The following is a 16,440-nucleotide window of genomic DNA, read 5'->3' on the forward strand; positions in this document are numbered from 1 at the left end:
TTTCAATTCCTGAAGAGTTTCTAATTTCTAATTTTTCACATCCCATTGAGGCTATTGTTGATAGTACATATTCTGATCTCATTCATAACTACCATTGCCCTAACTATCTGCAAAGTCGTGCAATCTTGGCTCCATAATTGAAGTTGTTGATGATATTAATCAATACATCACAAATCTTCTTCCAGGTACTATACATGTTATTTTGTTGTTTACTTCTAATAATATATTTTACCTTCTATTTATTTTTTCATTTATATTTATTTTTACTATTTTAGGAGAAGAAAATGAATACTTTAGTAGTGATACTATTCATAGATTAGCAACTATCGATTTTGATGCAATTAAGCACTTGACTCCTGAATTTCTGAATGCCCTTAAAACTTCTGGATTGCCTAATCATTCAATCAAGTTGAAGATTGGTGTCACTATTATGTTGATGCGCAACTTAGATCAGTCTGGAGGCTTATGCAATGGTACAAGACTCACTATTACAAGGTTTGTTAATCATGTCATTGAAGCTAAGATCATTTCAGGAAAGAATATAGGTAACATCATTTATATTCTCAAAATGTCTTTGTCTCCCTCACAATCACCATGGCCATTTAAATTTGTGAGAAGACAATTTCTCGTTATTGTTTCTTTTGCTATGACAATTAACAAGTCTCAAGACCAATCGTCAGTTGTTTGTCGCAATGTCTCGGGTTAAAAACTAAACAAGGTCTTAAAATTTTGATTTATGATAAAGAAAAGAATTTCACCACTACTATCATTAACGTCGTATTCAATAAAAAAATTCACAATATTTATTAGGTATAACATTCATATTTTTTTTCTATCATTGTATTTTCAATTATAATCATTGACTGAGTTTTAATCTAATTAAATTTATTTTGTTTTCAGACCAATATTTTGATACCAACTTGAAGAGTCAAGTTACTTTACCAATAATATACGATAATTTTTTTATAGACATTTTATAGTTGCACTTATCTTTTGTTTTTTATTATTATATTAGTTATATGTTGTGAAGTTTACATCTACATTTTGTGAATTGAAATGCAATATTTTGTTGCAAATATTCTATTGTGTTGCTCTTTATTAGTGTATTATCTCTTTATTTAAACATTATACATGTATACTATCAAACAAAATTATTTATACAATTACAAATTAAATTTAAAATGCTAAAAAATAGTGGGGCCAAAATCACATAAATACTTAGGATTCAAGAAAAAAAAACTCACATCATATCCATAATTTTTTGTTTGAAAATATGATTTTTAATAGAAAAAAATCAGTCATCTTTGTCACCTTTACTACTACCGTTACAGGTTTTTAAGGATCTGAATTGGAAGAGTGAAGTTGGAGTACTTGAAGTGCATGAAGTGAGAGTGTGGAAGTTCCGAGTCACGAAACTCAGAGGTTGAGATTTGAAAACTGCAAAATGTCTCATAAATCTTCTTATTCATCGGAGAATATGCTTCCGGTGTCAGATCCTCCGAACGACGAAGACCGCGAGAGGCTTCTCCAAGGCGATGATAAGATCTTTAGAGGTTCGTCCATGGCTAAACGAGGAATTTTCGCTGCTATCTCTTACATGTCTTGCGCTGGTTCGTTCACTCTTCTTAATTCTTATTCAATTTTGTTTTCAATTCACGTAACTGCATTTCATCAATTACTCAGTTTTCTCTGTTTTTATTTTGCAGTTCTATTGGTGATGTTTAATAAGGCAGCTCTTTCGTCTTATAACTTTCCATCTGCAAATTTCATTGCACTTCTTCAGGTTAGGTTTTTTTCTTTATTTTAATTGTAGTTTTTTTTGTGTGTGTGTGCAAATAATAGATTCCATTCTATTATTGGCACCAAAAGAATTATCTCCGTTTGTGTTTGGTTTTGCGTTGATGAAAATTGATTACGAGTGAAAAGTGATTAATATTTGCACTTCTAGAATTGCTTTTGGCTCTTCTAAAATGGAAACCAAACATACACTATGTAAGTTATGGCATGTATCTTAAGATGAAGTGATAATAGTTATTTATGTTTCTCCCTTTACTGTTATGGAGGTTTACTCTCCAATTGTTCATAGTTTTTTCATTTTTTTTTGGCAATGTTAGTAATTAATTTGTTAGAGGGGAGGGTAAAATATTAGTAGCAGAGATTAAATTTTGGACCTCTTGAATAGAACTTCTTCGGTGTCACATTTTCAACCATGCTTTCTATTATTGCAGATGGTATGCTCGTGTTGTTTTCTCTATTTTTTGAGGAGTAGGAGGATAATTTCTTTCACAGCTGGTGAAGCAGAAGTTATATCAGAAAACTCAAAAATATTTGTGCCATTGAAGACTTTGAGGCACACTTTTCCTATTGCAGGATCATATTTACTTTATATGGTATGTCCTTGTTTCCGTTTTTAAATTAGAGTCTCAATTGTGATTTATGTTCTCCTATTATTTCACTTACTCGTGCGTTTCCCCTTGAAAGTTAGTCACTATGGAGTCTGTTCGGGGAGTAACTGTTCCAATGTATACCACCCTTAGGAGGACCACAGTAGTATTTACAATGCTTGTGGAGTATATGCTGGTGGGGCAAAAGTATACACGTTCTATAATTTTCAGGTAAATTACATTCTTTCCACTGCATGGTGTGACACAGATTCATATCTTGTTCAAATAAATCTTTGATGTGTCAATGCCTTGGTGAGTATCAATAGTGACAAGCCACGGGTTTGGAGAGTTTTTCAACTTAGGAAGAAAAGGGAGGAAGGAAAGGGAAAGTAAATAATCTGCTTAGGTAGCAGTAGTTCGTTAGAATATCCAATAAAGGGGTTGGTAAGAATGGGAGAAAGCATGCTTGAGTATTACTTTATTTATTTCTGTTAGGGGACTCAGTGAGGGTAGGCATGGAGAGAGATACTTCTCTTCTCTGAGAAGCACAACTTTGGTTTTCTTTTTAATAAGCTTAGACTCTTCTGGTGATTAATCTATTCATTTTCACTCTGCTCTATCAATGAGCATCTCCCTGATTCCTTCATTTAACTGAAATTTGTAAGGTTGTTATCAGTGTTGGCTTGATTGTCTTTGGTGCATTTATCGCTGGAGCGCGGGATTTATCTTTTGATGCCTACGGTTATGCCATTGTTTTCCTGTCAAATATCACTACAGCTATATATCTTGCAACGATAGCCCGTGTTGGTTGTATTATAATCTTTCTCTTTCTCTCACACGCACACACATAAAAACACTTTTAACATATAAAATTATTTCCCCTTGTAATTAGCCTGCTGTTTCTCAATACTAAATGTCTTTTTCTCAGGAAAAACTAGTGGCCTTAATAGCTTTGGTCTTATGTGGTGCAATGGTAAGCCAACAGATTGTGTCAAAACGGCCCAGTGAAGTTTCAAAAATGTTTTTTGGATGAATGAATGTATGTGCAGATTTTTAGCTATTTCTGATGTCAAACAATTTCTCTGTTGTGTCATAGGTATCATATCCGGGCCACTTTTGTTTATTTGGACATTAGTTCAGGGTGACTTGACGATGACTATTAATTTTCCTCATCTTCTTTCGCCTGGTTTTATTGTATGTTCTGCTTGAGCTTTTCTCCTTTTACCAAGTAGTAGCAATTATTCTTGGATTTTTGCCGAAGGAATTTCTATTTAGTCCTTGGGCTGTAAACTAGTAGTCTAGGAGTCTTTCTGGTGTAAGGCATATAAGAATGTTCCGTCCTCTTTATACACTTTGACAGCCACAGATGTGTCTAATATGTTGAAATTTTGGTGGAAATTTGCCTGTGTAAGAATGTTCCGGGGAAGTTTAGCACATTTTAAAACCATGCGACCACAGTATAAATAGGCCAAACTAAACGAGATGTGTAATAGCCGGAATATTATTAATTTTTTCTTCAGACTTGATTAATCAACAAGTATATGTAGCAATCCGTTTTTTTATCATGATTTTTACTTATATAAAACACATAAAATTTAATTAAGTTCCTAGTATATATAATATATGTTGATCTAGCAGGGTCTATCCCGTTTCAAGCCAGTTAAAAAAAAAACTTATCAGTTTTCTATCATTGAAGAGTTGTAAACATTTTTGCAAAGATCTAAGTCTTGGTGGTTATGAGGAAAAACTACTTTTTGTTTCTATATAAATCTGCATAAACTTTTTTTAATTCAGTTCCTTCTTAATTTTGGTATTTTGACAAGTTTCAATTTTTATGGAGACAGGTTGTTTTGCTTTTATCCTGCATCCTCGCTTTCTTCCTGAACTACAGTATCTTTCTTAACACAACTTTGAATTCAGCTCTGACACAAACAATTTGTGGTAATATGAAGGTTTGTTTACTTGCAAGTTGCTTTGCCTTAAATGTATGATGCACCTATTATTCCAGGTTAGCTAGATGATGCGCCTTTTCTTCCAGGGTGTTATCATAGTAGTTAACTTCTGCATATCTTTTCTCTGCATGTATAATTTGGTATGAAGTGCAGAAGAGTCGCTTTTTATTGATGAGACTTAGTACGCGATTGCTACATTGGAATTCTTTGATATCTATTAATTAGGACCCAGTTCTAAGACTTATCACCCTATGCTGGTTTTAATTGGATGAATAATGTATCCTTCCATATGATGCCATGGATATGGAATCCTATGAACTTATTCTGTCTATCAAAGTGCCTTTTATTTTTTCGTTTTAGATAATTCTACAAACGTATCCTTTTTGTGTAAATTGATGATTGTATGAGAATTTTTGCGCGTGGACTCAAATATTCTGAATTGGTGTCTAGGATCTATTTACTATTGGCTTTGGCTGGATAATTTTTGGCGGGCTACCATTTGATTTTGTAAGTACTCTTGTCTTGTCTGTCTTTTACTTATCACTCGAGTATATTGATAGAATCTCTGGTCTTTTGGTTGCAGTGGAATGTTATTGGACAATCTCTTGGATTTGCGGGTTCTGGTTTATATGCCTTCTATAAACTCATTGGCAAATAGCTTGTCAAGTTCTTCGGTTGGCGTCTTTATGAATTTAGGAACATCATTTGCTTCAGTTATCTGGTCTTACTAAATCCATCTAAAAAGCAGAAGAATCTGAATCGACCTTAGATCTGTCGAACTTGTGATCGAGCTAATCTAACTTATTAGATTTTGCCAAGTGAGAAATGGACATGAGCTAAAATTACCAGGAATTGGGACAATCTATGCTGTGCTGGCTTCAGTGTATTCAAACAATTATTCAACCTAACAATTAATTCACCCAGTGCTTTTGATGAATCAGTTGCACCACTCTCTCCTCATTTCTGAATTTATTAGGAATTTCCATGTATCTATTTTTTTAAAGTCCAGTATTAGAATCAAACATTCCTTATATACTTTATGCTACTTGAGGTAATGCTCTCACCCTATATACTTGTTCATTTTATGCCTCATATACGATACGATACAATACAATGCAGTCAAGCACGAGATCTTAAACAAGATTGATCGGTTTGTGAAATATCGTAAAACTCGGATCGTTAGTACTCCACGTAAGATTCTATCGAAGGAGAAAATGGTAATTGATATTGCTTTTACGATCTTGGTAACTTTTACGATCTTGCTTTAAAAAGCTCGATCTTTACCACGCCGACACCGTAATCGATATTTCTCTAATCGTAACAGAAACACTTAAGCATCTTTAATAAGATCTTACGATCCAATACTCAATCTTGATTACACTATGTATATGAAAAGTAACTAGTAAAAGAGGAAAAATGCCTAAATCTTGATTACACTATATATATTATAAAAAGTAACTAGTAAAAGAGGTAAAATGCTCAACTTAATTGCTGGAGTTTCTGAAAACAGTTTTTTATTTGCAGTATACAAAGTTTTGGCTCAGCTTGTTCCAACAGACAACAGAGCACATTTTCAAAAGAAAAAGAAATATCCAAAATTCCAAATAGAAATTATATTTACACCAAACTTGTATGTAATATTAATTTTTTTTATTTATTCTTTTACACGATCGATATTTATATTTTTAGAAAAATATCCAAAAGAAAAAGAAAAGCGGCAAGGAAAGTGAAAAGCGGTTATAAAGATTTAATCCCTTAACGTAACCGTCATCAACAAACTGTATTAACGTCTTTGCAAACGCGAATTGAGAAAACTTCCATTTGCAGAATGATTCGCTTCTTCTTCTTCTTCTTCACTGAACGCAACTGAGATCATGAATGAATCGATTGTATCCAACGACAGCCCTCGGCGATCTCTCAGCGTTCAACTTTCCTCCCTGATGATCGTCGATGACAGTTTATCCTACGACAAACTTCCTTCCCAAAACCTCACCCTCTCCATCCTCAAACTCGATTCATCTTCATTCCGTAAATTCTAATCTCTCTCTTTACTCACTCTTGTTCGAATTCAAATGCGTTTCTTCGATCTTGAATTGATTTGATGGATTTTAACTGTTTCAGAAGTTGAAGTTGCTAAAACAGCAACTGTTGCAGAACTCAAGGATGCGGTAGAGGCGGTTTTTAGACCGGAAAAAGTATCGTGGTGCGTTTGTTAATTTCGCCGATTTTGATTTTTAGAAAGTGTATGGTTTTTAGGACGGACTCATAATCTTGTGTTACAACACGATGTAGTATTACGATTAGGCTGTGTTGCATTGTTTCAATTTTTCGTTCAATTCGGATTCACATTATGATTTTGATTTTGATTATTATTATTATTATTATTATTATTATTATTATTATTATTGTTTCTAGTTACTAAATTAGTAATAATCTGTTAATTATTAAATGACTGAGTTATCTTTTTTCATTTTTCATTGGTTGGATTTGTAGGCCACTTGTTTGGGGGCAATTTTGTTTATGCTATGAAGCACAGAAGTTAGTTACAGAAACGGATTATCTTAGAGATTATGGTATCAAGGACAGTGATCAGGTTAGTGATTATGGCGTCAAATCATCGTAATTAAATTTCTCCATCCCACGGAGTCTTGAAATCGTTCTATCTTTTTAGTTTCCGAATAAATGGTTAATTTATAGACTATAGTGTCTTAGAAAGGAATTCTGATCACGATTATTCGAATTGTGTGATTTTGATGTGGCTATACTATAGTCAACCTTATATAACAAAAGGATGATAGTTAATTTTGCACCAATTGTTTACTTTGGTTTGATTGATTAATTCAATTCTTATAGTTATAAGTACACTGGTTGTTGTTATTGATAATTATATATTTTTGTGGCTAACTTTTTAGGAATTTTAGATTGAGAGATTAAAAAAGCAATTAGTCATGCCCGATTCAGATCATGTATATACATTGTTGAGAATTAGGCCTTAAGCAGGGATAATATAGTTTGATTTTCATCAGAGTGTGTTTTACTGATTTGAAGTCCATTGATCATGGCTTGATAAATATTTTGTTTTGATTTGTTTATGTGGTGCAGCTTCATTTCGTTCGCCATATATCCAACGTCTGTAGTATTCAAAAGAAATCGAAGAAACGAATTGTCAATTTGAATCAACACGGGAGGTATGAAGTTTTGAATCTAATTATGCAAAATATTCAGGTTTAGAACTACTATATTTACCACAGAAAATTGGCTCCGCCCAGTTGTATAATACCTTACAATTGGGAAAAGTCTTGAAATTATTGAAAATAAGATAACGAAGCTGTAGAAACATTCAAATTAGTGACCAGCTCACAGAATTGTAGTGCTGCTGCCTTCAAAGTGTTTTTCTTTGAAATTAAGGATATGGTAAGTTGGTACCTCTACTAGTATGGTAGGAACATTGATGTTTAATATTATAGGAATGTACTTTAGTCGGGTTTATTCATGTATGTTGCTATAATATCGTATCAATCTAGTGCTTACATTATCCGGATGGAAGGTGCAGATCACCGTCACAAGTGAATAGATGCCAACAGAGAGAAAATGGTGATGCGAACAACATTGGCTTAGAAAGTATAGTCATAGAGAATGGGAAGGTTCAGAATTGCAACACAGAAGATAATCGCATTGGAATGGGCAAGTTAACTGGATACTTGGGAGGTATGTTCTCAGAGGCCCGGATGGCTGTTGTGAGAAGAGCTAGAATGGAAGGTGGGATTTCCAGAGGCATAGCTAGTAGTTTTAGGAAGGTTAAAGGGATTGTAGGTCAATGCAGAAAGCCGCATAAAAGGAACACATGGAAAGAGTTCTCAAGTTGATGATTTTGTTCTCTAATCAATTCAGCATTGTTATGGGATTTTATTCTGCCACAAATACTTTGCCTCATTGTAACTGTCATATTACAGTACAGTTTATTCTTTTGGATTTACATATAAGACTAAGAATTGATTTTGTCTTCAAAGCTATGCAAGGATTATTACACCAGTAAATAGATATTTAATTTAATAAAAACGAGTTTAATTAAGATTTAAAAATATACACTATTAAGTTAATGGAGAATAGTTGTATATAGTGACCCAATGAAAATCTATTAATTTGTAACACCATTTCACTTATTGACAGATGCCGAATCCACCTAAACTAATAAAATAGAGCAAAGATCCTCTATGTACTAAAAGTGTATCAATTGACCAACTTAAAAATTGAACCAAATGAAACAAGGAAATTGAAAAGGGTGGGAGAGTTTAGTTTGATAATGAAATCAATGGGAAAAAGAACTGAAAACAGTTATTCAAACACAACCATACTAAGGTATTGAGTATACAAATGAACATTTATATATTAATTGCAATAATCTTGTTTTGAATTGCAACAAGACCCTCACCACAATCCCCAAGTTCTAGAGTAGTCAAGGTAATTTAGCTAATCAACCTTCTGATCAACATTAAAATTTAAAATTTAACCAAATTGGATGTAATTATCAAACACCTTCGATACAACATTTACTTTGTGTTTTCTCTTCTTATATTTAATAAATGAAGTCACTAACACAATCATTCAAGAATCAATTTCATTAAATATGATATAACTATAATTAAGAATTTAAGAGAAAAATGAAAGTTTATTTGTTGGGAGTACAATAGATAATGTCGTACTTGCGATATAAAGAGCGTGAATGAATCTGACCTAACTATTTAGCTAAGTATTTATAAACATGATTGTTTCATAGAGAGATCGATTATAATGCCAACAAATTTGGCTACATGTCCCCCCAACTTTGACTCAATAGGGGAGTGAATGGGAAGAGTCATTCCATGTAGAAGGTGTGATTAATCTATATGATTCTGAATATTTAAGTTATTGACTAAGAGAATTATGTTCTTACTTAAAACATGGTTTGACATGTTACTTTTACGATATACTTCATAGTAGAAGACGGGGTAAGCTTGACCACATGTATGCCACGTGACCTCACTCCTTATTTAAATATTCCTCATGTTGCTTACGAGTTACAGAGTTGATGGGTTGATGCGTTTGTTTTATGATATTATGGTTGAACTTGATTTATGACATTCTAGTCTACAGTCCCTCCAATATAAAGTATGTGAAGGCGAAGTAGTTAATTAAAGACATTCAAGTCCACAGTCCCTATGCACAAGGTTTGTAAGGGGAAAGTGGTTAAATAAATATATTTCAGTTCAAATTCTCTAAAGCACAAGGCATGTAGTGACGAAGCGGTTAAATAAAAGGGTGTGTTCAATCGCGATGCTGAGTGGCATTTACTTGGGCTCAAATTTTGGTTTGGTGTTTCAAAGGATATTGATAGTGATCTTGTTCAGATTAGCATTAAGCTCCAAGATTAAGAGTGTAATTACTTTTGGAAATTATGAATAATAATTGTCATGGGTATGTTCCAATATGACAAAAATGGGCAATTGAGTTAATGACAATAAATGCATTGCAAATAGTCTCACATAGAAAGTGGAGCTAACATTAAAAGCATTTATAAAGACATCAAACATTAAACTCTCTAAAGGAGTCAAAGAGGATAAGGGGTCACATGGACATATGTGGTAGTCCTAAGCATTATGCCACATGTCACATCCAAACAACCCCTCGTCGGTGTAGCCACCGACGACACCGGCTCCGAGACCGCGTCCGAGGGCATGGGCGTAAAGGCGTTAGTGGCGGCTTGTAGGCGGCACTTGAGCACGACGCATCGGAGAAATCGGGCTATCCGCGGCTCTCTGGAGGCCGGCCTTCGGTCTGCGTTTACAAATTAATTGTAAGTATTGCTCCAGGATTTTGGTTGTTGCTTACAATTTGAATTTCGAATTCAAAATATACAACACTTCATGAAGTGGTGCATTGTATTATCATAGGTGAACCATTGCAACATATGGTGAAAAGGTGTTGTTTCATCAAGAGTTGCAAACTTATGAAATAACACATGCATGGCCTATAAATACATGATTCTGAATTCGAAAATCACTCACTCAAAATCGTACATCCTCTTCCATATTCCTGACATACATCCTTACATTCGAGTTCTTCATCAGTCTTGTGCAGACTCGATTAAGAGGCTGAATTATCCTGGATACTCTTGTTTTCCAACTCTAAGACAACAAAGAGAGTGCTTGAAATATTTTTAAGGAAAGTGACTTCATTCACTATTCAAACCTGAATCTATTCAATCTTTCCGAAATATCTAACGGTCTTAAAAGTATTTACACAATGGCTTCCGACGCTGCATTTTTAAGCATCAAAGTTATGAATCAGGATCTTGTCAAGTTGGATCGCTTTGATGGAACCAACTACACCATATGGCAAGATAAGATGACATTCCTACTGACTGCCCTGAAGGTTCACTATGTCTTAGATACTGACTTAGCACTCATTCCTGAACCATCATAAAATGACTCTGAAGAAGTCAAGAAGGGGCGCAAGAAACATAAGGAGGATGAACTGCTATGTCGTGGAAATATTCTGAATAGGATGTCTGGTCGTTGTGACGGTGTATTCGTCGCTATATGATCTATCGATTAAACCATAAGCTAAGAGATACATTGAAATTTTCGAGTCGCCACCGCACTTTTATTTATCCAAAGGACTGGCTAAAAAGCGAACAAAAGCCTAAGAAGTTTTACACGTAGAAAACTAATAAAAAGATCAGAGAGTCTGGGTAAGGGGTAAATTACGCAATGGGAAGGTGTTAGGCACCCACTACGTCCTAGGTACTCCTAGGGAGCCCTTTTCACACTTGTTGTACTAAATTGTTATTTGTTATGACATAAAGATTGTGCAAACATGATTGGGATGATGAGAAAAGAATATACAAGTTTTATTATTTTTGTGTTATTGGGTTTGAACGGATGAACCCGCTGCCTACGTACCTTCCATCAAAGGTAAGGATCAAAACGCCGTAGTTCGGCTAAAAGATTTCCAAAAGTGAGTTGGGTTCAATTTTAAACACAAACCCTAGGTCTTACGTTATCCACGGGAGAAAACTCAACCTTATACAAACAACAACGTCCACCATGTGAGAACAGCTTCAACTTGCCAGGGAGGGGTTAACCCTATAATAGGCAAGGAAGACTTACAATTCAATCACTAAAGACAGAAGGTGAGATTAACATCAACCACTAAGATAAATCAAACCTATAGCTCATGTATGAAAAGATTAATGGACAAAGCCAAAACAAGTGAATGAGTGAAGTTACTGATTATGATTATGAAAATGGAGTCAAAGTATGATTAAGGTTAATTCAAATAAGTATTATGAAATGAAGTTTGAAAAAAAGGTCAAGGATTTGAGTCCAGGTTTTTAGTTAGAAAACATGAAGATGTTTGCACAACACTTATGTCAAATTTGAAAGATAAAGTGTGAAAAAGTCTAGGACATAATGAATGATGAATGGATGAAGGTGGATAGTAAAACTTCTTAGAAGGTTCACTTCTTGAAATCATATAGCAGATGATTCAAGTGTGTCCTTTGGAATGCAAATAAGCAATAACAAACAAACAAAAAGAAAGACGGATACCGGATGCCAATCAATGGTCTTATACCAATCTCCTAAAACAAAACGGGATATCAGAGGCCACTCAATGGTCTTACACTAATCTCCACAGGCAAAGAAATAAAAGCGGATACCGGATACCAATAGATGGATTTACACCAGTCTCCTAAAACAGAAATGGATATCAGATGCCACTCAATGGTCTTACACTAATCTCCTCAAAAGAAAACAAAGATGAAACATGGAAATCAACTGCCAATCTATCTGGACTTAGGTTAATTCCACAGTATGGTCCTAGGAAATCCAATGCCACATTACAGGGGCTTACAATGGATCCTCACATACAAGAACAAAAGCAACAATGTGATCACAGGAATGCAAATGCCAACTTACAGGGACTTATAATTGCAACCTCACATAAACAGAGAAAGCAAATCATGGACGTTAGATGCCAATCTGTCTGGACTTACTCTAACATACACAGTATGATCCTAGGAATACAAATGCCAACTTGCAGGGACTTACAGTTGCTTCCTCACATACAAATCAAACAGATCAAATTATGATCACAGGACAACAGATGCCAACTTACAGGGACTTATAACTGTATCCTCACAACAAACAAACCAAGCAACAGAAGATATGAGTGACCAATGAGGTCTTACACTCTATCCTTCCATATCATAGGAGCAAATGCCAAAGCAATGGACTTACAGTTGTCCTCAATGGGTAAACAACAATGATAGCATCACAAAGACAAATGAGATGATCATGCACTAATGGCAATTGATGATGATGATAAATGCATAGCATACAGGCAAGCAAGTGCACATGAAGCAATCAATCAAGCAATGAATATCAAACAGCACACTCTATAGCCAAACAATGGGGGCTCACACAAGAGGGTTTGACTTTGAAAGTCCACTGTAATAGGTGAAGGTTGCTCTTAACCTTGCCATTGAGAGGCTAAGGTGAAGCAGATGAATAGGAGATGAGGGGTGTGCCTCATTGCTTCTATCTCAGATCAGAGAGAGCATCAAATAATAGAAAGTGGGGGAGTTTAGAAAGATGGAACTCTTTCCCCATTATTGACTCGATTAGATCTTGGGTATTTATCTCAATGCTTCTACCATGTAATGGGAGCAAAGAGAGGACACACTGAATAGTGGGGGATAGATTGCTTATCCCTACCTTCCACCAATTGCCTTACTTGAAGGACTTTTCCTGCTTGGGACAATTTTAAACACACACAAGCATTGCCTCTTAAGGAGGACTTCAGACAGTTTGCCCGGTCAAATAACAGACCGGGTCTCCAGACTACATGAAGAAGAAAGGTTTATACCTCAAAGCAAATGCTAAATAGCAAAGCAAGCAAGTTCAAAGAACTTAAGCAACTAAAGTACCTGCAAAAGTCAAACCAATTAGTAAACAGCTCAACAGTCAAAATCAAAAGGAAATGAACCAATAGTCAACCACAGAGGGACCAATTGTGCAAGGCACAAAGACTCAAATTACATGAGTCTACCTACAAAACAAGGGTTAGCACAATATACAATTCAACTCAAACAAATTTGAATGGTCTTTGAGGCATTGGGGCTTAACCTGAAACAATAGCTCAATTGTAAGCTCAAAAGACCACTAGGACTAGCCTAGGGTCAAAGGGGAAAGAAAAAAGTCAAACAGCAAAGGAAAGTCAACCCAATTCATGTTCAAACATTTAATAAGCAATCTCAATTGGATTCATAATCAAATCATGCATCATTGTCATTTCATATGCAAAAGAATGCAAAGCATGGCAAGAAAGAGCACAAATAGGTCAACAGCAAGACCTCTTTCAAAAGTCAACTCAAACAATCTCAAAAATCATGAAATAAATCACACTCAATCCTAACATCTAGCATGGCAAGCATGTCAAATTTCATGGCATTTGGATGAGAGGAAGATAGTCAAATAAAATCAGGAAGTCAACATATTTTCAAGTAAGCACAATGAAAGTCAACAAACATGGGTCAACTTCAAAAATCATATCAAATTGAAAACAGAAGAGAAATGAATGAGATTAGCACCAATGCAAAGCTCAAGATGTCTAGTTATCACATGTGAAATTTCATGGTCATACAATAAGATGTGAGAATTTCACAAAAGATTTGGCAATGTATAGCACAAAAAGTCAACATCTGACTAGGCATGGAAGAAAATTCACAATCAAATGGAAAACAGCATGATTAATTCCAAGAAAATTCATACACAAACTAGACATATAATGGATGATTCATGCAAAATTTCAAGTGATTTGGAGGCCAGGAGACATGTTAACAAAAATCAAGAAAATGCACATCATTGGTGTGACACAAATTGTCACACCCTAGTTCAAAAATTCATAACTAGCAAACCACAAATGATAAATGCACAATCTCTACATGGAAACAAAGGTCAATGTGTCTAGTTTCACCACAAAAAATTTCAAGCTTATTGGATACAACATGAGTATTTCACAATAGGAATGGCACAAGGTATCAATTATGCATACATGTCAAGAAAATAATTATCAATTAAAATCCAGCCAATGGAAAATTAATTAAAAATCACAATCAAATACTAGACACTCTCATGGACATGATGGAAAAATTCTCATGATTTTTGGATAAAAATTGAAAGAGAAATTAATTGTGGAAGTTGGATGAATAATTGAATGAAACATGAGCAAATAAGCATGGCAATGGGTCAAACATAGGTCAACGATGGCATTTGTGTAATATCTGCAGTCACTTATTGAAGTGCTGCGTTTTGGGTGGACACAACGAAATGTTCTCATTGGTCCAAACCCAATGGAACAGTAGAACAGCCAATCCATTTCAAAGTTTCTGGGTTTCTAAAAACCCTAGGGTTTAACAGCCATGGTTTCTCAACATTCATCATCATCACGCACAAACAAACATAACCAACATCAATAATCAACATGGCCATGCAATAACTATCATCATCTAACATCAACCAACAACAAAACACACTTAATCATGGGAAAAATCTGGGCAGGGTGTCGGGTTTCAAACAGCAGGGCATGTTCATTATCCAACTTCAAAACAATCATTCAAACATCAACAGACAAACAGCAAGGCGTTCATGGTGATGTTCACACAGCAAACAGACAACAGCATTCAACACAAATCATGTGGTTTTTCTGAGCATGTTCATAAGGTTTCAAAATAGCAGTATATGGTCATCATCATCAAGCAAAATCGACCAAGAACAAAAATCCCAGAAACAACAAACAAGCATGTCAACAGCTTCAGTAAACACCAGGCAGCACAAATCCATCACACATAATCATTAAAACGCATCCACAACCAAGAATCGAGCAAAACAAGTTCATGCATGAAAAATGAAATCTAGATTTCTCTCAAAATAATCAACCATTTCAAGGGATTCAACTTGCAACGTGTTCAGCATGGAAAGGCCTTTCAGAAACATAGCAAAGCAAGGCAAATAATGGGAGTCGATTGCTTACTTGTTTTTGAAGAAAATCGAGCTGCAGTGTTGTTTTGGTGGTTATGAGTGCAAACAGATGAAGAGAATGTGTTAGAATGATGAATCCTTGAGGCCCTTTAGCTCAGCAAAGCTTGGAGTTCTTGAAATCTCCTTTCACCATTAAAGGTCCTTTGCAAAACAGAGCTTGAAAATGTCCATCCAGCTGGGATTTTTCACTTGGAAAGCAGCTTACAATGATGATGGATGATGAGGAAAACAAAGGAAGCTCGAGGGTTTGAAGCTTTGGGCAGAAAATCTCAATCGAGCAAAAATGCGAGATGAGAGAGTAAGAGTATTTTTCTGTATGGCTGCAGCTTCTAGGGTTCAAAATGAGCTGAGAAAGATCTTTTATATCCCTGTTTAGCATTGGTTTAACAAGTGCTAAACTGGTTTTGTTAAAATGAAGCCTTTTGAAATTTTTGCTAATTATGCATAAGTGAAGAATGGAGGTACAAAGCTGGTCGAGTTGGGCCTCAACAGGCTGCACATAACCAAGTCATTTTCTGTTTTTAGTCTGCACTTGAATTGCTAGCATGGTTTTGTTCTTATGAGTTCATTTGCCAAAGTTTTGCTAATTACACACATGGAAATGGAAGGTGCATGGCCGCGTGAACTGGGCCCTAAACAGGCTGTATACAGACCAATGCTTTTGCTGTTCTTGGTTGTACATGAAAGGCTGTCCTTGTTTTACTTATGTGAAGCCAATTGCTCATTTTTCAAATTTTGCATTTTAGGCCAAAATGATGGTAAAATAGTGGTATGATGATGATTTAGGGCTTGGAGCAAATCACAAACATGATATGAAAGCAATCTCAATTGGCAAAATGATGAAAAAAAGTCTTAATCCAAAAAGTCAAAGTTTGGTCAAACTTTGAATTTAAATGAAAAAGGTCCAAAAATTCCATTTTGAATGGTAGGGTTTTGATGAATGAAATTTATATTTTTGGAAAGAGGATGAAAAATGTGGTTTGTAGGAAAAAACCCCACCAAATTTGGCCTTATGGTTTGAGA

The 16,440-nt window shown here is 35.0% G+C and overlaps 2 protein-coding genes across 3 annotated transcripts; both read left to right on the top strand.

The window, feature by feature from the left end:
• Window positions 1-1,234: 1,234 nt before the first annotated feature.
• Window positions 1,235-5,428, top strand: LOC127087708 (UDP-N-acetylglucosamine transporter UGNT1). Of its 2 annotated transcripts, XM_051028644.1 has the most exons (10): window positions 1,236-1,610; window positions 1,707-1,783; window positions 2,229-2,390; window positions 2,482-2,615; window positions 3,061-3,191; window positions 3,313-3,357; window positions 3,481-3,578; window positions 4,229-4,336; window positions 4,787-4,843; window positions 4,920-5,428. In XM_051028644.1, exons 1-10 carry the CDS (start codon window positions 1,445-1,447, stop codon window positions 4,992-4,994), a joined length of 1,053 nt encoding a protein of 350 aa, XP_050884601.1. In that variant the 5' UTR covers window positions 1,236-1,444; the 3' UTR covers window positions 4,995-5,428. The 2 variants fall into 2 exon arrangements, with proteins under 2 accessions (XP_050884600.1, XP_050884601.1); XM_051028643.1 differs by having other exon boundaries at window positions 1,235-1,783.
• A 591-nt stretch (window positions 5,429-6,019) lies between these two features.
• LOC127087709 (uncharacterized) lies at window positions 6,020-8,408 on the top strand. Its single transcript, XM_051028645.1, has 5 exons — window positions 6,020-6,364; window positions 6,458-6,539; window positions 6,830-6,929; window positions 7,439-7,524; window positions 7,890-8,408. Exons 1-5 carry the CDS (start codon window positions 6,211-6,213, stop codon window positions 8,200-8,202), a joined length of 735 nt encoding a protein of 244 aa, XP_050884602.1. The 5' UTR covers window positions 6,020-6,210; the 3' UTR covers window positions 8,203-8,408.
• Window positions 8,409-16,440: the final 8,032 nt, after the last annotated feature.

Source organism: Lathyrus oleraceus, chromosome 5 (genome assembly GCF_024323335.1).
Source record: "Lathyrus oleraceus cultivar Zhongwan6 chromosome 5, CAAS_Psat_ZW6_1.0, whole genome shotgun sequence".
Lineage (NCBI taxonomy): Eukaryota > Viridiplantae > Streptophyta > Magnoliopsida > Fabales > Fabaceae > Lathyrus > Lathyrus oleraceus.